The 21,170-nt window shown below is 44.2% G+C and overlaps 1 protein-coding gene across 1 annotated transcript in view; it reads right to left on the bottom strand.

Moving 5' to 3' along the window:
* Window positions 1–19,685, bottom strand: part of LOC124612808 — an 81,675-nt gene extending 61,990 nt beyond the window's left edge. The window contains exon 1 of the mRNA XM_047141229.1: window positions 19,633–19,685. Within this exon, the coding sequence (XP_046997185.1) occupies window positions 19,633–19,663 (31 nt within the window). The 5' untranslated portion in view covers window positions 19,664–19,685. The remainder of the gene's footprint in view (window positions 1–19,632) is intronic.
* Between the last annotated feature and the right edge of the window lie 1,485 nt (window positions 19,686–21,170).

Below are 21,170 nucleotides of genomic sequence, written 5' to 3'. Positions count from 1 at the left end.
TGCTGTCCGTCCAAATTCGATTATAAAGGCGAAGGAGGTAACGCAAACTATGGTATGATAAATGCAGCAACATCTGGATGTGGATACCATCCGGTCCTGGGGCGGAGGAGCGAGAAGAAGAGAGTGTAGGTCGGAGTTCCCTCATGGAGAAAACACTATTGAGCTTTCGCGATTTTGAGAGGAGAAAGCAAGAGGTCGCACTTCCGCTACACGTTTCTTCGGGAGAAACGCTGGGGGGTAATTTGAAGAGCTCGAAATCTCAGCAAAGTGTTGACCCAATGAGTTAGAAATTGCGGCGGGGTCCACTAATGTATCATGCGCGACAGTGAACCCAGAGACCGGGGAGAAACTAGGCGCGCCTGATAACCGTCGAATCCGACTCCAAACTTCCGAGGAGGGAGTGAAGGTGTTAAATGAGCTAGTAAAGGAGTCCCAGCTTGCCTTCTTGCTATCGCGGATGACGCGACGGCACCGCGCACGGAACTGCTTATAGCGGATACAGTTGGCCAAAGTAGGATGGTGTCTGAAAACGCGAAGAGCACGTCGCCACTCACGTATTGCGTCATGGCATGCCTCGTTCCACCAAGGAACTGGGGGGCGCCAGGGCAATTCGGAGGTGCGAGGTATTGAACGTTCCGCAGCTGTAAGAATAACGTCTGTAATATGAGTGACCTCATCGCCGACGCTAGGAAAGTGACGGTCATCGAATGTCGCTAGAGACGAAAAAAGTGTCCAATCGGCTTGGGCAAACTTCCGGCGTCTCGGGCGCATATATGGCAGTTGTGGCTGCAATCGAAGGACACATGGAAAGTAGTCACTCGAATGTGTATCAGCAAGGGCGAACCATTCGAAGCGCCGAGCTAGCTGAACAGTACGGACCGAAAGGTCCAAATGAGAGAAATTTGTCGTGGAGGCAGACAAAAATGTAGGGTCCCCAGTGTTGAGGCAAACAAGATCCGCTTGGTGGAAGACGTCTAGCAATAGTGAGCCACGCGGACAAGGATGTGGAGATCCCCAAAGCGGGTGGTGGGCATTGAAGTCCCCAACCAGCAAATAGGGGGGGTGGAAACTGACCAAGAAGATGAAGGAGATCAGCTCGTGCCATTGGTGTGGACGATGGAATGTATACAGTACAAAGAGATAAGGTGTATCCAGAAAGGGAAAGACGGACAGCGACAGCTTGGAAGGAAGTGTTTAAGGGGATTGGGTGATAATGGAGAGTATCATGGAGAAGAATCATGAGTTCTCCATGTGCTGGAGTGCCTTCAACAGAGGGGAGATCAAATCGGACTGACTGAAAATGGGGGAAAACAAAGTGGTCGTGGGGACATAGCTTTGTTTCCTGAAGACAGAAGATGACTGGCGAGTAGGATCGTAAGAGGATCGTCAATTCATCCCGATTGGCTCGAATGCCGCGGATATTCCAATGGATAATGGACATAGGGTGGACAGAAAATGGAAGAATGTGACCAAGGTTGCTGTCAACTCAACGACTGCTCAGAGCTTGCGACCGACAGCGTGGAACGGCACTCAGCCGAAGGCAGAAGATCCTGATCCATAGGTTGTTCAGGAGCAGCTCCTGCCACCAGCTATCGGCCGGTCGATCGGCCGCCAGCAGTGCGCCTCGGCGACACAGAAGATGGCCGAGGGCGGTTACCGCCAGGTGGTGCTGTAGATGAGACACGCCTTGGCGGAGAAGGAGAGGAACTGGATTTCTTATTAGCCTTCTTGGAAACATAATGTTTAGATGAAGGAAGAACCGATGGTTGTGAAGTTGGAGTATGTAAAAAATCTTCACGAGTATGCTCTTTTTTGGAAATCCGAGTGCGACTTTTGGGATCGAGATTTAGCTGAACCCGATGAAGGGTGAGCCATAGAGTGAGCAGGCGAAAGTGAGGAGGTTGAACGGGCGATCTTTGCACTGGCCGATCTGACGACCATGTCACTAAAGGTGAGATCACAAGTTTGCGTGGCCGCTTCCTTTGTTGACCGAGGAGAGGCAAGGACAGTGCTGTATTTTCCTGTCTGAGGCACAATGGGCTTTCGACTGGCGAATAATTTTCGAGCAGCAAAGGTCGACACCTTTTCCTTCACTCTGATTTCCTGAATGAGCTTTTCGTCTTTAAAAATGGGGTAATCTCGAGAGGAAGCAGCGTGGTCACCCATACAGTTGATGCAACGAGGGGATGGAGGTGGACAAGCACCCTCATGGGCATCCTTGCTACACGTAACACATTTGGCCGGGTTGGAACAGGACTGGCTGGTATGATTGAACCGCTCACACCGATAGCAATGCGTAGGGTTTGGGACTTAGGGGCGTACGAAAATTATCTCATAGCCCGCTTTTATGTTCGATGGGAGTTTGTCAAATGTCAAGAAGACAGTACGGGTTGGAATGATGTTCGTGTCAACCCTTTTCATTACTATGAACAGCCATTACGCTGTGGTCAGACAGGTAGTGTTAAATTTCCTCGTTGGACAATCCGACGAGGGAGTGTGTATAAACGACTCCACGTGAGGAATTTAAAGTGCGGTGTGCTTCCACCCGGACAGGGAAGGTGTGGACCAGTGAAGTATGCAGCAATTTTTGTGCCTGGAGGGCATTGACTGTTTCTAACAACAAGGTGCCATTCTGTAATCTGGAACAAGACTTTACAGGACCTGCAATTGCGTCGACACCTTTCTGAATAATGAAAGGGTTGACCGTGGAGAAGTCGTGACCTTCGTCAGACCGAGAAACAAGGAATTGTGGCTGAGACTCAGTGAACTCACGCTTGTGAGCAAACATAGTGGAAGATGAGGAAACCATTGCGGAAGAATCTCCCATGATTACCGGCGTCTCCGATGGCGCGCTCCTCCCTTGTGGGGGCCCTCTCTGAGGACACTCCCGCCTTAGGTGATTGTTCACACCTCAGGTCACACCTCCCGAGAAACGGACGGAGGGACCAATCGGCACTTTCGGAAGGTATCAGCTCGGGTAATCACCCCTCCCTGGGCCTGGCCGTTACCAGGGGGTATGTACGTGTCTTACCTGTCTACTCGGGGTGGGGAATTACGCGTTACCCTGTCACCTGCTACACACGAAAATGCGTGGGTTGGCCTTCAGACACGCACAGGAAGGAAAAAAGAGAAAAGGGAAAAACAAAGAAAGGGAAAGGAAAGAAGAGAGGTATCAAACGCCGCAGCGGAGAAAAGGGTAAAGAGAAGAGGTAAGGGAAAGAGAAGGACAAAGGAAGGATGAAGATGTGCAAGCAGAGAAAGCGAAGAATGTGTTACATTTTCGAGCGTCCGTCTCCGGACGTAGGCACAAAACATACTCCCAGAGAGGGAGGAAGGGAAGGAAAGAGTCTGCGGTGAGAGGAGGGGGGGCGAAAATGGGGGTTAGGGAAGGATGTGGAAAAGGAAGGTATGCAGCCCAGAAAGGAAGGAGGGCCACATTAGCTCGGGGTCCCGTGCTCGCTACGCACGTATCCACAAAAGAGTTGTGGACCCCCTGGGGGGGCAGGGGGGGGGGAGGGAATGATTTAGTATCTCACCAGCGGATATACGGACATAGATGAGCTGGCTTGAGTCCCACTGCAGAGTAGTGCTTGAAAGCTATTGTGAACGGCGCACGTCACCTGTCATATGGACAGAATTGCTGACCCAGGTATTTCTTTGCTGGCGGCAGTAGGCAAGACCAGTCAGTTCTTATAGTGAGATTGACTAACGTGGACTTGGCTTTTGCATCGCACCAGGCTCTTGGTTTTGTAGGCTAGCTGTTACGGTCACTCGCGCTGGTGGCGTTTTGAACTTTTCTCTGTGCCTCTCTCTATGCAGTGTTTCCCCCGTCCTGCACGTCGAGTTTTTCTTTTACAGTGTTCAGTGCCCTGACTCCCGGGTCAAGCACCCACAGTCAGCTAGATTAGTAACGTCTATGGCGAACGCATAATTTTGCAGCATTGTCACGCATGTGCAGATACAAACCTCAGTTATGACAGTTGAAATGAAACTGTTACATTCAGCTAATTTCATTAATAGCTCTGTTCTTTATCATAAAGGGTTTTATCTGGGTCAGGTTACTTTAAATGCACACTTCCACTCAGCTAGTCACGGATTGATTGTAGCTCCAAAACGGTGCGTTTCCGACTGATGGTTACGTGGAAAATTTTGTTGCATTCGACGTGCCTTACCGTGCTCTCCATCTTTGTCAGGTATGTATTCATGCCTCCCGAGACACCTTTCGGAGCATTTCAAGTGATGTGTTTCGAAAACTTATTCAATTCTTCGTTGCTTTTAACGACGATGAGCCATTTGAGACTTGGTTATCCCCCATAATGAGCTATCACGTGTGCTTAGGTCCGGGCTTCGTGGTAGCCACATCAATGGGGCTGGAGATGATGTCCAATCCAGGCCTTTTGAAACTGTTCAGCAAGAAACTCATGCACCCGAATTATAAAGTGTATCCTGCAGTAATCACTCATGATCCATGATTCCTTTATCTTGGAGCTGAGGCTGAACCACGTTTACACCATGTCCTGTCGACATAAGAATTTGCATGTACTTAACCATACAAAAAGACTATTCGAAGGGAGTCTTAGTGACGTCTTGGCCCATAACGTGGACAGATTCTCTTTCCAAACCTTGCACGTAATGAAGATTTTCCTTAAATCAGAAAACCAGGTTCCTCCTGTGTGAACTGCGATACCTCGCACATTCATCATACAATAACACTCTTGAGCGAGACGCTTCACTTGGAAATTGCGCCAACGAAGTACGGCATGTTGAAACTGCTGTTCCTTGTCGTCGCCATCCACATTATTCACAAACATTGGTCCAAATACTTCAGTTTTCAAATCTTTTTAAATGAGGTCATGCAGTGTTGGCAGCGGTACTTTAAGTTCAATAGCTCTGTTGTGAATGTTTATCAATGGGGTCTGCTTAGTTGATTGAATAGTTGTGGCATACGTTTCGTGTCTTTTACGTCCACTATGGGGCTTCTCTTTGACGCAGTCTGCAAGAAAAGTACGTTTCTCCCAATGCAGCAGGGTTGCTTCACGAAGTGTGACCTTGTCGAAGCGATCTGCAAACGCCATCATTATCTCTGTCATTGCTCTGTCTGTGGACGTTCGTGCGACCCCCTGTTTATTTCCCCCAATTGTACAAAATCAGCAGGGGTATGGAGAACTTCTCGGACACACTGTCTATTCAGAAGGAAACTTGTTTTGAAATTTCCACGCACAGGTTATAAATATTCAATGTGCGCCCCTCCTACTGCATGGCTAATATCTAAGCTGTAGCCGAACTCGTCCCACAGGTGAAAAATCTGATGTGTGTCGCTGAGTTATACCATTTCTCAAGTTTTTCCACGAACGTAAACTGTCTTTCGTAAAGTCTCTCAAGGAAAAAAAAATGACATTGCGTCAGATCACGTGATGTCCTCTGCGGTAGGCTTGTGCATTCCTTTGCAGAGCTATCCAGTTTGTTGAAATCACTTCAAGCAAGGGTTTATGCTTTTCCTAGTCAGTGGTTCAATGCCAAATTCGAGCCGAAACACCCTCTGCACTGAAATTTAGCTCATTACTTATGAATCAAGAACGCAGAAAATTTTATGCTGCATAGTAGCCATCTTACAACCAACACGAGCTGGCTGGCTGCTGGTGCGAAGACTAGTTGTCGTTGATAATTATCCGCAATCTTGCAGTGATAATGAGAACTTTAGACCCTTCTCTTCCTTAGCACTGTTTAAGTTATACATATCGAATTTATATTTCATTAAATAAAAATTTATTAAATTAGATCCAATTTTTTCAATAACCTTGTATGTAGTAGAATGTCAATATAACTCTTTGCTGTGGTTAAGGGAATGCGTCATTCACATGTTGACCTCCAGAAACGCCATAGTACTTTTTCAGTATAAAACTTAAATTACTATAATACGAAACTTTACCACTGAGGAGGGACATGCAAATCACTAAGACGACGAGCATATATATATATATATATATATATATATATATATATATATATATATATATATATTCGAGGACTCTATGACGTTTGGTGGTGGTGGTGGTGGTGGTGGTTAGTGTGTAACGTCCCGTCGACAACGAGGTCATTAGAGACGGAGCGCAAGCTCGGGTTAGGGAATGATTCGGAAGGAAATCGGCCGTGCCCTTTCAAAGGAACCATCCCGGCATTTGCCTGAAACGATTTAGGGAAATCACGGAAAACCTAAATCAAGATGGCTGGAGACGGGATTGAACCGTCGTCCTCCCGAATGCGAGTCCAGTGTGCTAACCACTCCGCCACCTCGCTCGGTATGACGTTTGGTAGGCTTCAAGAGAGCAAATTATTGATACAAATAATGTGAGCTATGATGAGGTCTAGATATCCAAAAGTAGAATGAATGATGCATCTGGTATCAACGGCGGCAGACCGTATAAGCAATGGGCGAATCAATCTGAGTGTGAAGGAGCTATGTGGCAGTTTTATCAGGCAAAACTAAGTGTTTGGCATAGATGTGAATCGTGACTTGGTTAGGTCATACAGTAGGGTCATATTCGACTCTTCTCTGAAATTCCATCTTCCTATCAGATACGTTTAAGAAATGACTATAGCGAGTTTAGGGATATGTCACAAAAACAGTTAGGGGCGCCACTGCTCCAGAAGAGATTTGGAAGGTGATTGACGAGTTTTCACAGGTCATAATTTATAGAAAACAGCTACAGAGATCTAATGGTAAAGCTCGACGGTGGTAATTGCAGGCGAGAACTTGCTATCACCAAACCTGGTCATGTGATGAGACAGTCAGGATTAAAGTGCAGGAACCAACCGAAGGATTTTTACTCTGACAAGTACTTCCAGTCTTCTAGTACTTGCAGGAAATTGAGCTTAGAGTGGCTGAAAATTGGAAATCCTGTTCGGGGCCGGTGGTGTCACAGCTTCACAACGGGAGCAAACTCCAGGTGTGTGTTCTGGCAAGGAAATGCGAATAACGAGTTGGTGAGAAACACTGACAGTTGGATCTGTGAAGCAAGTGATAGTGAAGGGCTGGATACGTATCCACTTACCACAAAAGTGTAGGAGCCGAGAACAACGTAGGTCCCAAGCCAACACCACCATTGCTGGACAGATATATTGAAGGACAAGAGTAGAGGGTATTACTAACAGTTATCACACCCAATAATCCAAGAAGTAGGCAAAAAACTTGTCACAACCACATGCTAAAATCACTGAAGGACTTAATGACAATCTATGTAAGGCGAACTGCGAGATATTCACGACTCAACTAAGTTATATGGACCAGGATTTGTTGTAGAGGAAGCTGCTACAGATCTAACATTACAACTTGAAACAACTTTTAGTGATGTCTTAACAACCAGACTAAAAACGCCTTTTGTGCGCAGTCCATTACATTAAGGAAGATATTCATGGCACCTGGTGGTAGGACATACCAAAGGATTCTCAGAGTGGTAGTTAGGGCTAGGTTTCTGCAAAGATACCGAGGACCAACTGTCATAAGGATTGAATTGATAGGGTTAAAGGGACCTTGAGATCATCAGTCCCTACATCCTATATGCGGGAAGGTACGGATGATGAAAGAGTAAACAACGACAGATGTAAAAAGAATAAGAAGAATTAAAAAGATGGGAAGGGCAGCTATGGGCCCCTGGGTTGGAGCAGATGACACGGCACCCCTCCAATCTCTCAAGCGACCGACGAGGCCAATGTGCCCTTCCTCACAAAGAAGAGTAGAAAAAAAAGTCACAGATAAAACTTAAAAGCAGGTCAGCCACTATGGCGTTCTCTACTAACACCAGGGGCAGAGCATCAGCAAGTGGCCACATGTACCTCCTATTTGTTTCACACAGATACCACATGTTATGCCTCTTGCGTTCCGTTTTGGAAGTTTTGACTTTTGAATTCCTTAATTGTAACATAGTTAAGACCCGTTTACTTTTTGTTTTCATTTCTGTGAGAGGGCTATGCGGCATCTCACCTGCTCTCACTGTTCATTACAATATATGTGATGTAAGAATATATTACCATAGCAAGTAAATATGATGAATAGTGAGAATAGGCTATGATTGACGTAAGACCAGGTAAAGCTGTCCTCAATTCAAAAGTTGATTTGAACATCACAATTTTCTAGGCATGGTCCCATTGTAAGTTTTAACTGACTAATCCAGTCAGTTATACAGTGACCTATAATAAGTGTGGTTCTTCAATCTGCAATACAGTTTGTAAAAATGCCTGACCACATGTTCGTTGGGAGACCACTTTACGGTCGCCGTCGTACTTGACAGGCACCACAAGGGCGCCAACAATGCACTCAGTGCCGTGCAACACTGTGAAGTTATCGTATTCTCCACAGCTCATCAGCTCAAATGGTAATCGAACTACACTCTGGAGTAATTGAACTAGCGAGCACTTCTGCTCTCACGACGAACGGAAAACTTCAGGGTAATATTCTTTTGTTGTAGCTAGTCTGATCTCTATGTTTTCAAGTGAATTCCCGTCGTGGTTGTCATTTCCACTGTCTTCCTTCCATTAGTCCCTCGAATGAACTTTTGTGAACGACGGAATAGTTGCCTAAGCGTGTTATTTCTCCTCTCCGAGCAGGCTGCTCGCATATTTTAATTTAGTGGCGTGGTGTTTTTGTTGCTCTTCGCTCATTTACCTAACCTCCACAAGGCTCCTACCTGGTGTACGAACAAGAAAAGCAATAAAATTGTACTGTACGTGCCGAGTATGTACCTGAACTAGTGTCTGTTGATCTGCTGTATACATGTCCCTCGCTTCCTCTTTAGGTTCGCTGGCTGAATGAATAAGATCAATGCAAATAACTGCGTTGTATTTTCATGATATTAAGCCACAAAGACTGCCATCAAGTGATTACTAAACTACAATTATGCTTTTATAATTTAGAGTTCTTGATACAAATCGTGATCTTTATCAATTCTTTTTAGTTTCACTTCACTAAATCTACACACCCTCATTACCAGTCAACATATCGAACTCACGATCTTCCATTAGAAACTTCAACAAAAATTTCTGTTAACGGTCAAATGTTCAGGACTATTCAGTAGTTAGGTTTCCTCGTCAAAATATTACGCGGTTCCTTACTCGTCAGAGAGCTACCTACACTCCGCAACGGAATTAGAAGATCACTTTTTCGTAATCCAGTAATCGTCTTTCATTGCGATACATAAGTTTGAAATTTCCTTCAAACACGCCTGTAACCTTCCTCAGTAATTGTGGGAAAGCTTGGCGCGCTGAGACGTCACCCTCCGGCTCGACGAAGCTTCAAGCAGCAAGGTGGCGTCACATGTGAAAAAAAGACCAGAGCTCAGAAGTGGATTAATGATGGCACCAAATTTCGTCACAATTCTAACGAACGCCACCGTGGCTCACAATCTACACGATAAGACTCAGGGGGCAGTTTAAAGGATGTATGATGGACATGAAAAGAAACAACCCCTGAGAATTTTAAAAATGTGCCTTTACACAGAAAATTTAAGTAGCTCAAGAAGTCTGCAGGTAGGCAACCTCTAGACAAACCACCGACGCCAGTTCCCTGCCTCCAGTCACCTGGCAGTATTTCGCAGATTCTCTCTGTAAAGGCACATTTTTAAAATTGTCAACAAATGCGAGTGGGTGTCAGCTAGAGTTTTGGCGAACTGGCGCGGGACTTAAAAGGGCTCTCTGCCGCTGAACTCGCGCATGTATCAATGTCGCACCCTCCACGATCAAGCCATAGGAAGTCACAAAACAGGAACACTGAAAAAAGCTTAAGGACACTTTGCTGCTTCAGCTCGCGTTCAAATTTCGTCGAATGGTTTAGAACTGTCCCTAGTGGTTCCAGCCAATACGCTGGAGCAAAAATTGCAGTCACACTCCGCTCCAAAGGGGTCAGATCGTGTTTAATGGGGATGTAGCACCACCACTTCGTTAGAGGAAAGGTTGAAACGTCCAATGGTGTCAGCTGCGTCAAAGGTTATCGAAAACATTTTCCTGTTGCTCATCGCATTGCAAAGTGTCGTTTTTGAGCGATATGTGTGGGAATTCACGTTCTAAGGAAAGGGGTGTTTTCATTGACGCACTTTACGCCTTTCCTGATGCCTTTTCGTGTCGATTTTGAGAGGCGGCTTGTATGATTTTTTTTCTTCGGCTACCCATAACAAAACCGCTTGATTTCAACGCCGGGCTTCGCGTTTCTGAGCTCCATCGACAAGGTGTCAAAAAAAGGTGAAATCTGGGTAAGAGGTGCTGTGACAACGTTCGCATCGTGTGACATGTCCACGGTGGCGTTGGGCAGAATTTTGGTGAAATTTGGTGTCAATGTCACATCAATCTACTTTACACGTCATATGAACTTCTGAGGTCTGACCTTTTTAGAATGTGTCGCTACCTTGCTGTTTGAAGCGTCGTTGAACCAGAGGGAAATATCACAGGGCGCCATGATTTTTCACTTTTACAGAGGAAGGTTATATGCACCTTTGGGCCAAATTTTAAACTTGTGTGTCGCCGTAGTAGACAGTTGCAGGATTTCGAAAAATAGTCCTTTAATTCTGTTGCACAGTGTAGATTACTAAACCCAGTACACAGTGCAAGGACCCAGTCGAAGGGTGCCTATCTAACGGCTTCCAGGGGAAACAAAAATCTGGTTTTCAATATTCCACATAAATTCTGAAAAAATTTAAAATTTGAAAATACTGTCAATATACTCATTAGGAGGTGTAATCTTATGTTAAAGAATTAACACAATAAAACAAGAATTACCGTCAGGAGCTCTGCATATACACAGATGTCAAAAGTCATGGGATAACTCCTAACATAGTGTCGGACATTCGTTTGCCCGGCAATGTACAGCAACTCTGCGTGGCATGGACTCAACAAGGCGTTGCAATTCCCCTGCAGAAATACTGAGCCATGCTGCCTCTATATCCGTCCATAATTGCGAAATTATATATATATATATATATATATATATATATATATATATGTGTGTGTGTGTGTGTGTGTGTGTGTGTGTGTGTGTGTGTGTGTGTGTGTGTGTGTGTGTGTCGGACGATCTGGGCGGCCAAATAATTCGCTCTAATCGTCCAGAATGTTGTTCAAACCAATAGCGAACAACTGTGGCCCGGTGACAAGACGCATTGTCGTCCATAAAAATGCCTTCGCTGTTTGGGAACAGGAAGCCCATGAGTGACTGCAAATGGTCTCCAAGTAGCCGAACAATCATTTCCAGTCCATGATCGGTTCAGTTACACCAGAGGACCCAGTCCACCCCATCTAAACACAGCACACATCCTTAAGGAGCCACCGTTAGCTTGTAAAAGTGCCTTGTTGACAACTTGGGTCTATGGCTTCGTGGGGTCTGCGCCACACACTCTCATCAGCTCTTACCAACTGACACCGGGGACTCACTTGACCAGGCCATGGTTTTCCACTAGACTAGTGTCCAACCAATATGGCCAAGAGCGTAGGAGAGACGCTACAGGCGATGTGTTGATAGAAAAGGCACTCGCGTCGGTCGCTTGCTGCCATAACCTGTTAACGCCAAATTTCGCCGAATTGTCGTAACGGATGCGTTCGTAATATGTCATATTACTGAGGTTCTTTCAAGCACTGCTGCTTGTCTGTTAGCACTGACAACGCTAAGCAGACAACTGCTCTTGGTCGTTAGGCCGTTGGTCACTGCGTTGTCACTGGTGAAAGGTAATGCCAGGAATTTCGTATTTTCGGCACACACTTGATACTATGGATCTCTGAGTAATTCCCTATCGGTTTCCGAAATGGAATGTCCCATGCGTCGCTCCAGCTACAATTTCACGTTCAAAGTCTTAATTCACATCGTGCGTCCATAATCATGTTGGAAACCATTTCACAAGGAATCACTTGACTACAAATGACAGCTCCGCCAGTACACTGTCCTTTTATACCTTGTGTACGCGATACTACCGCCAGTTGTGCATGTGCATGTCACCATCCCATGACTTTTCTCAGTGTGTACTCTCTTTCATCACACTTCATCAAAATACACGAGTGAACAATTTCTCAGAAGTTCCACAGTAACTTGAGACTGAGCCATCCTCTACGTAAACTAACCTAGACTACATGGTAATTCGCTCGCATTGTCAATCCGTAGTCCCCAGAACGCTGAACGGCACTGTTTCTAGCTGGCTGAGAAACTACGGCCAGTTGGAGTGTTTGTTGGTTTCATATAACTGATACTCCCCCTGCTGAATCAATCACAAGCCTTTTATTTTCTTTCAAATTCTGACCACTATCGACTCACGGAAAGCCAGATAACCTTTAAATAATATCTTTACATCCATATGAAGGATTGAATCAGATATTAATTCCTCGATACAAATACCGGCCACTTTACAAAATTTTTTCATGCAGTGAGCATTACCCTCTACGTAGTGACAGCATTTTGTTCGATGAAAGGATACGCAACAAAAACTCTAATGAACTTATGTCCAGAAACGCATGGTTTCCATGCTAGAGACAATTTATTCAATCCTACATTGTTACAAAGATAGAGGTTTAACACGCGCTGTAGCACGCAGCCACAGTTACAGCAAGTGTTAAAAATGGTTTCAATGTGTCTCAACGCATGCGTATACGCGCCGTAGCATGTTCTCTCTTACACCTTCACATAAGCCAGGCTGCATCCAAACAGTGTCAAAGGCAGCATGAATATGCTGCTCTAGTGTCTCCACAGCCGGAATGGGCTCTGCATACACGATACCTTTGAGACGGCCCTGCAACCTGATATCGCGCGGGATGAGATCCGATGAACGAGCAGGCCATGCAACTGGACCCCCCCCCCCCTCCTCCCCCCGGTCGATCCATCGACCAGGGAAGACACGATTAGATGGCGATTAACGGCGAAGTAGGCTGCAGCGCCATCATGTAGCAGCCATATAACCCTTCGTATCACCAGTGGACTTCTTCCAGCAGGGAAGGCAAAGTCATCCGCAAGAAACATCGATAGTTCAACCTGCTAGGGTATGTGGAGGGAAGATTGGTCCCAAAATTATCCCGGCCCACACATCCAGATGCTGATGATTCGCTGTTACCATACCATGGAGGTTCTGCACACTATTCCACAGATGACAGTTATGAAAGTTTAAGATATCACCCCGCGTATAGGATGGATGACAAATCCCAGTATCGTGGTTGCCTGATGAATCAGTGACGAAACTACTCCCGTAGTGGAAAGTCTGTCGCTAGTAAGCCCTACAGCCGCTGTAAGTGATAAGCGTAGTAACAATTGTCATAGAGAATGTTCCACACGGTCGTCTGGCTTATCCTGTACAGGAGGGGCAACTTCCTGGTTCTGACGCGGCGGTCGCCTTCCACAATGTTAATCACATTTTTTTTCAAGTCTGGTGTCCAAACATTTCGCATTTCGCGTACGTCCTTCATGATTTCCTGCTTCCTGAAACGACCCTGCCTCAGACGAACGGCGAAACACTGTTGCAAACACTAAATGCTGTGGTGGTTGTCGGCGGGGATAAGTCTCCTGATACAACCCTGCTGCCGGCTGTTATTTCCCTTTACGTAAGTAAACACTATGTCGGCAAGCTCTAGATTCAAATACGGAACCATTGTATACAACGCTGTATCACATCCACTATAAGGTGAGTCAGTAAGGGAAGTGAATCGGACAACATTACCAGTTACTACGGCAGGAGAGGCCGCTAGGGCGTGACGCATGAGGAACAGTACCATCCTGTAGGAGGAATCCATGCATACTGTAACTGTGGCTTCGTGGTACAGGGCGTGTTAGACTGCAGTCTATGTAACAAAGCATAATTGAGTTGAGCGGTTCTAGGCGCTTCAGTCTGGAACCGCGCGACTGCTGCGGTCGCAGGTTCGAATCCTGTCTCGGGCATGGATGTGTGTGATGTCCTTAGGTTAGTTAGGTTTGAGTAGTTCTAAGTTCTAGGAGACTGATGACCTCAGATGTTGAGTCCCATAGTGCTCAGAGCCATTCAACCACGATTGAATTAATGGGCTCTAGCTTGGAAACAATGTACTCCCAGACATAAGTTCATTAGACCTTTTTTGTTCCGTATCCTCTCATCGATCAATCCCTATAGTTTGTGCCGGTGGGAAAAAATCGTCCTTATATATATATAAGCTCGTGATTCATTCCACAACGCATTCTGCCAACGTGACAACTACTTATTAAAACCAAAAATAAATTTGAACAGAAAAAAATGTTACAATTTCATCTACATCTACATAGATAATCTGCAAATGACGTTCATGTGCCTGGTAGAGGGTTCATCGAACCACCTTCGCAATTCTCTATTACTCCAATATCGTATAGCACGCGGAGGAACGAACCCCTATATCTTCCCGTACGAACTCTGATTTTCGGTATTTTATCGTGGTGATCGTTTCTCCCTATGTAGGTAGGTGTCAAAATAATTTCGCATTCGGAGGAGAAAATTGGTGATTGGAATTTCGTGAGAAGATTCCGTCGCAACGAAAGAACCTTTCTTTTAATGATGTCCAGCCCAAATCCTGTATCATTTCAGTGATACTCTCCCCCATATTTCGCGGTAACACAAAATGTGCTGTCCTTTAAACTTTTTCGATGTACGTCAGTCCTATCTGGTAAGGATCCCACACCGCGCAGCAGCATTCTAAAAGCGGACGGACAAGCGTAGTGCAGGCAGTCTCCTAAGTAGGTCTGTTACATTTCCTAAGTGTCCTTCCAATAAAACGCAGTCTTTGGTTAGCCTTCCCCACAACATTTTCTGTGTGTTCCTTCTAATTTAAGTTGTTTGTAATTGTAATTCCTAGGTATTTAGTTGAATTTACGGCCTCTAGATTTGACTGATTGATACTGATGTTTAAAAGCCACGTTTTGACTTGTTTAGCTAGGTTTTTTATATACATAGACAGCATCAGACCAAGGTTCCTTAGGCAAGACCGAAAACTTCGAGTCTGGAATAAATTAATTTATATATATCATGAAGTATTAAAGTTATCAACTTGAGACTTAAATGGGAACTATTACTGTTTGAAAGTGTGCCTAACGTTTTATTACAATCGATTTATTGAAACAAACATGAAAGCCTCAGTTTGGTCAATAGTTTATTGGTGTATGTTCTAGCGATTCGACATGTACTCATGCAGCAACACTTCGTATGGAGCACTCATAGCGTGACATTTTTCTTTGGCATCTCCAAACAGCATCATTCACAAGCGATCAGTACCGTAATACATCTCTGCGCTGCTTTTTCTCAGTAGGTCATTTGATGCTGTCTGTCCACGGTATTGTCGAGCAGCATTCTCACGAATTTGAAGGCTTCTTTCTTACCTTGTGCTATTTCTCATTAAGTGTCCTGTCCTTGTTTTTCCAGGGTATGTGCTGAAGGGTCTGATGCTACCCGTTACGAATTCCTCTCCTGCGCCAACCTCTTCATCTACGACTAGCATATGCATCCAACGTGCTCCATTACTTGCTGGGTATATTCCAATCTCCCTCTAGAGCTTTATGCTCTACGACTGCCTCCAGCACCACTGAAATATTACCTTGATGTTTTCATCCATGTTGTCATACTCTCCATTCTTGTCAATGTCTTCCACACGTTCCTCTCTTTGCCGGAGAACCACCTCGTTTCTTATCTTTTCACATTTTTCGACATACTTATCTAACACCACATGTGCTCTATTTTTTAACAAAAATTGAAATATTTTCAAGCTGAAACTATTTTGGGAGACTGTGCAATCTACACTAAACTATCACCAAGCTGTGGAGCGCTCTGAACTAAGTATTATCAGTAACGACCTGAACAATAACAGCTTCAAAAAGTACATCAATAAAGACAGACATTCTACTTACCAGAAACAGGACGTATGAATTTAGAATGAGGAAGAAGGGAAGCAGAATACGGTTTGAAAATGAATTGGAGAGCGGAGGCCAGTTTGTGTGGTCTGTGACCAACGCAAACAGAACGCACATGATGTAAACAAGGGTAAAGGAGTTAATAGCCTAGCAGCACGTGCAGTCGCTACTGTGTTAACAGTTTCCATCAAGAGTGCCGCGCCGTACTGTTTACTGGGAGACTTGTGTAAACCAGACGTTATCAGTAGCTAACTCGTTGCAGTATGAGGGACTTCAAACAGCAAATGGAACTCTAATTACGTGTGAAACAGATCTGACTCGATTTTAGGAACGGAAACTTTCTAGAATTATCTCTGTCTTACGATCTTCGTCATTCAAATTAGGCTGAGCTATGGGAGTTGGAAAAGCTTTAAAACTGCAACTCGCAAAGAGATGTCATCTAATTTCGGTAGAGACCTTGCAGCAGACGTTTTCCATGATTTCCTTATATCACTGACGCCCGCGTAGCCGCACTTTAGCACGCCGCTTTCGGGATTCCGGAGGCATGCCAACCCCAGAGTTTCGACCGCGGCCAGCCAGCATAAACGCTGTTTTTGTGCGTTTTGCCACATCCGACTACATGAATACCGCGCTTGTCCCCATGCCGCTTCTCCATCACACGAGTCGCAGACATTTGGAAAACGTTCGCATTCTTTCGCTTGGGATAATATTGAAATATTTTCAAGCCAAAATTGTGAGACTGTGCAACGTAATTGCGATCTACACTAAATTACCACCGAGCTGCGGAACGCTCTAAACCAACCAGTATCAGCAACGATCACAATAATAACATGAATCAAGGCAGACATTCTACTTACCAGAAAAGGTATACACAAATTCAATCCTGGGAGGGAGCTGGGCCGGATGGGGGTGGGGCGAAGGAGTTCAAATTCATTAATCAAGATGCGGACCATGTGAAGATACGGGATGAAGGCGAGGAAAACGACAACTGGCGAGTACTATGATGGTACGTTGAAGGAGGCCAAAATCGATTCCTTCCTCCACTATAATCAAACGCCGTTAGCTGGTTGGTTAGTTACATGTTCCACAGATCATTTGAACGATTCTTTTATCGAAATGACGCGGATCGAATGAGTTTATAGGACATGTCTACACGATTAACGTTAACATTAATGAATACATTGTTGTAGTCCTCATGCAACTGCATTGAAACAGGTTTTCCAGTTTGTGCTCCTATGACAGACATAGGAACAAAGATGCTAGCCTTACCTTGTTCTCTTTATTTCTGGTGCTAATTACAGAATCTCTAGAACAAAGTTATCAGAGTCATTACATTTTAGATCAAAATTAGTAGTGCCCAAAGAAAATTAGTCTAATTTAACCCTAAATTACTAAACCCTCGTACAACTTACGATTGCGGTTGCTACCAACTCGCGGTTCCCGCCTATCTTGTATCGTCAGTTTAGGGTGGAAACAAGACACCTTATAACTGTAAGTAACTACTGCATAAACTACATATTGTGACTTACATTGAATAAAATATGCAGTAAAATTTACGACGCTTTAGTAAAAATTCAATTTTTCCGCCATGTAGTGTTCTAGGGTTAAAATGTTATATTACACAGCATATTCTCTTCTGTAACATCACTAGATCTTCGACTTTATGACCAGGGGAAAAATGGTGGTTGCTGAAGAGAAGTTATTAAGGACAGCAAATAAGTGGACGATGGAACAGACTGGAGTGGCAGACGTAAATATGATTATAATGAAAATTAAGTGAGTACACCAGGCGGATGGATAGTAGGTGAGCCAGGAAAGCTAGTTCCTGTATCCCAACAGCCAATAAAGGGACTGGCATGACAAGTTAATGCAAGGTGGGCAGATCTTCGGAATCATGCATGGCCAACATGCGTTTGTACAACGGACAAACGAAATGTATGCAAAAGTCTACGACGACGTCCTTGTCTAGCAAGGACGTCTAATGTCTACTACTATCTCCACTAAAACGGTGTATGAAGGATGATAAAGTACAAAGCTGTTTGTCAGCTCTTACTAAAATAAAAGTAGGAGCCGGTGCCAGTGGTATTTCATTTAGATGAAGCAGTCCTCAACTACTCGGTACTGTCTTAAGCAGTGAAGCTATGGACAGCTTAATAATAATATCCATCTTCTTCCTTTACTGAATTTTCAATAACGTTTTTACTTTATCAACGTACATCTTGAAGTCACAGCATCATGAGGATGTCAGTTATGTTACGACCTTCATTGCAATGTCAACACGCCATAAACGCCTGTCCGGTATTTCGCCGTTTTCTGCATTATACTAAACACAATCTAGTGAATCAGATGTGGTTCACAGATCATATAAAGACGACAGTGTACATTTACAAATTAAAAACGCCATTGAAAAGTCACTAATGGAATATTATTAAGTTGTCCATTCATTGCACTGTCCTGTTTATACATAGAACAGTCAGTGATATGTTGTTTTGATGGTCAAATAAGCGGAGAGAAAAAAGGCCGCCCTAGAAATTACATAATGGATTTTTGCCCAAATTTTCATAGCTAAATGACGAGCGAGAAATTGACATAAAGCGTATCAAATTGATCAGAGTCAGGTCTAGCTTTACATAAAAGGTTTTAAATTATTGAAAGTAACCAGAGTAGTTAAAAATGCTTTGTGGAATATTTCAATTTGCCCCAAATCACTAACAGTTGGTACTAGCTGCGTAACTGAAGTGTGAAAAAATCGCAGTACAAATTTGAACTTCTCTCCTTCCTCTTGATCTATATACACTTAAAAATAACAAAACACCGATTCCTATTTATAAAACTGAAAAAAGGAATCAAATGTTCTGTGAAGTGATTTATGTAAAAGCAAGAAATAAAACAACCATTTGAAGTGGCTTTGAATGGTGCTCGAAATCGTCTACAGCAAATGGGGTGGCAATTCAAAATTTGAAGTTCAGTGTTTGGTTGAAGTTCACTGAGTGGTCTCCTTACGTCACTAACATATAAGCATCTTAGCTGCTGTACACGATTTGAGCCTTATTCAAAAGGGCGTGAAATGTTTCTCTAATCTATTTTATTTCTTACCTTTAGTCGAATCATTTAACCGTTTTTTTTTTTTTTTTTTTTTTTTTTTCAAACATTTTGCGTTCGGTAGAAATGGTCTGAGGCAGCTGTTCACGCTAGCCAGTCGTGTGCAAGACGCCTCTCTGCGTGACTACTGCAGCCTACAGTGCACAGATTTATACGTGCTTACTGTGTTCAAACATTGGTCTCCCTCTGCAATCTTAGACGCGCCCCGCCCCCCTCCCCCCACTGATTCCTCCATTACCAATTTGACAATTCCATGATGCTACAGGGCGTCCTAGCAACCGATCCTTTTAGTCAAGTACTACCGAAAATGCAGCACTTAATAGCTATTCGAACTCACCCTCTAATCTTCAGCATATTTCTGTAGCCAGGAACTCTAAGTCTTGTATTCTTTTCCTATCTGAATTGTTTATTTCTACATTTCACTTGCGTACAAGATTACACTGCAGAATAATACAATCTAAAAATACTTCCCAAGAAATTAATAGTCCACGTTAACAAATTCCTTTTTAGCTACTACAAAAAAGTAAGATTACGGTACACATTTTCTTAGTGACAACGCTGAAATACGAAATGATTATAGTTAATACTTTTACCGTTTACGTCCAGCTGAAGGCGCGAAAATAAACTTGGCGTTGTGAGTAGTTCGGCAGGCAGGACGGAGCTGTACTCACCGTGCTGTCCGCTCTGTCGCAGGACCTCCATTGCGTCCTCTGTGGGCCCCGTCAGCAGCTGCAACAAACACGGCGGCGGCGGTCAGTGCTGTGTCGCCGCGATTGCCATCTCAAAGCGCAGCGCAGAGCACAAAACAAAGCAGAGCGGCGCGGCGCCCGCCAAAAGCGAAATAAACGCGCGCTCGCATCGCTTCCTGCCCACAGCACGCGAGTGGCCGCTGCGGCCGTGTCACAGTGCGGCCTACGCTCTCTCTCTCTCTCTCTCTCTCTCTCTCTCTCTCTCTCTCTCTCTCTCTCTGTCTCCGTTGCTTACGGTGGTCCAGCTGAGCCCTTGCCCTCCTTCCTTTTTCCTTTTCTCCCTTTTTTCTACGTGACGAATAGTCGGTACGCATGTGATAGCTAATATGTTCCAAAACGCCGATCATAAAAGGATTGTCTTAGTGTCACTATCCTACACACAGGATCAAAGTAATAATATTAGACACTTCCTGCTGCTTAGGCAAATGGAACAAATCTATTATTTCTTTTTCCTTTTGTTGTGGTTTACCATGGCCCTTGAGGGGCTTGTGGAGGCACCATTAGTTCATGGAGGTTCCTTAGAAAACCCAAACAAGATGTTTTTGAACCATTTTTTCGAAACCAAAACTGAGCCGTGGATTCCAAGACGACTATGCACAGCAAATGGCTGGAATTTTTGCAGTGCATTCCTTAGACCCTCATCTCTAACAACCCTGATAATTTTCTTGATACATTTATCCATTTCAGAGATACAGAAGTCCACATTTACGCTGCTTGAACGCGCAAAGTTCAGTGTGAGGCGAAGATGTAGTTTCTAAAGTGACGTAGCACTTAGAAATATGCTGTAAAATGTCTCCTTTATCATAAGAATGTTTCTGGAAACCGTGCTTTGTAGCACTGAAGCCCATACGAATTTTTTGTGAATGTCAAATCCATTCTCAGGTGTAAAGTTAGTTTTGTGCTATTTAGATTTCATGTAAATAAATTGTCAAAATTTTAATGAACGATAAATTTCTTTTTGTATGAGTTACATGCGCTGCTGTGGCAGGGAAAAGAAGGGAACCAGCGGAAAAATGCTCCTATCGGAGCACAAAAGAGGCGAATTAATTTAAAAGACTGACTGAAATGTGGGGTATCAGCTGCCTCATTCTATCTTCCTCAAAAAATACTGGAAGATAGTAGACAATGGTAAGGTTGTGAAAATGCGAAGGAGACAATGCCAGTGTTAGAGAAAGAGAGGGTGGCAGTGGAACAGAGCCGACACTGACAGAAAAGTGCTAAGAAAATAGTGGAGGAGATAGTGTCAGTGGGAGAGGAATAAAGAGAAGGACAAATGGAAGTGGATGAGAAGCAGTGATAATTAGACATAGAGTCTTTGGCGAAGACTACGGGGAAGAGAGAGATAGTGACAGTGAGAAGAGACGGCAGCATGGGAAGGAACGAATAAGACAGTAGTAGTAAGAGATAACAAGGAGACAATGAGATGACACCAAATTAGTAGAACAGAACGAAGGAGACTG

This window comes from Schistocerca americana, chromosome 4, assembly GCF_021461395.2.
Source record: "Schistocerca americana isolate TAMUIC-IGC-003095 chromosome 4, iqSchAmer2.1, whole genome shotgun sequence".
Taxonomy (NCBI): domain Eukaryota; kingdom Metazoa; phylum Arthropoda; class Insecta; order Orthoptera; family Acrididae; genus Schistocerca; species Schistocerca americana.
Note: the sequence above shows the minus strand (reverse complement) of the source record. Positions and strands in the feature narration are given on the sequence as shown.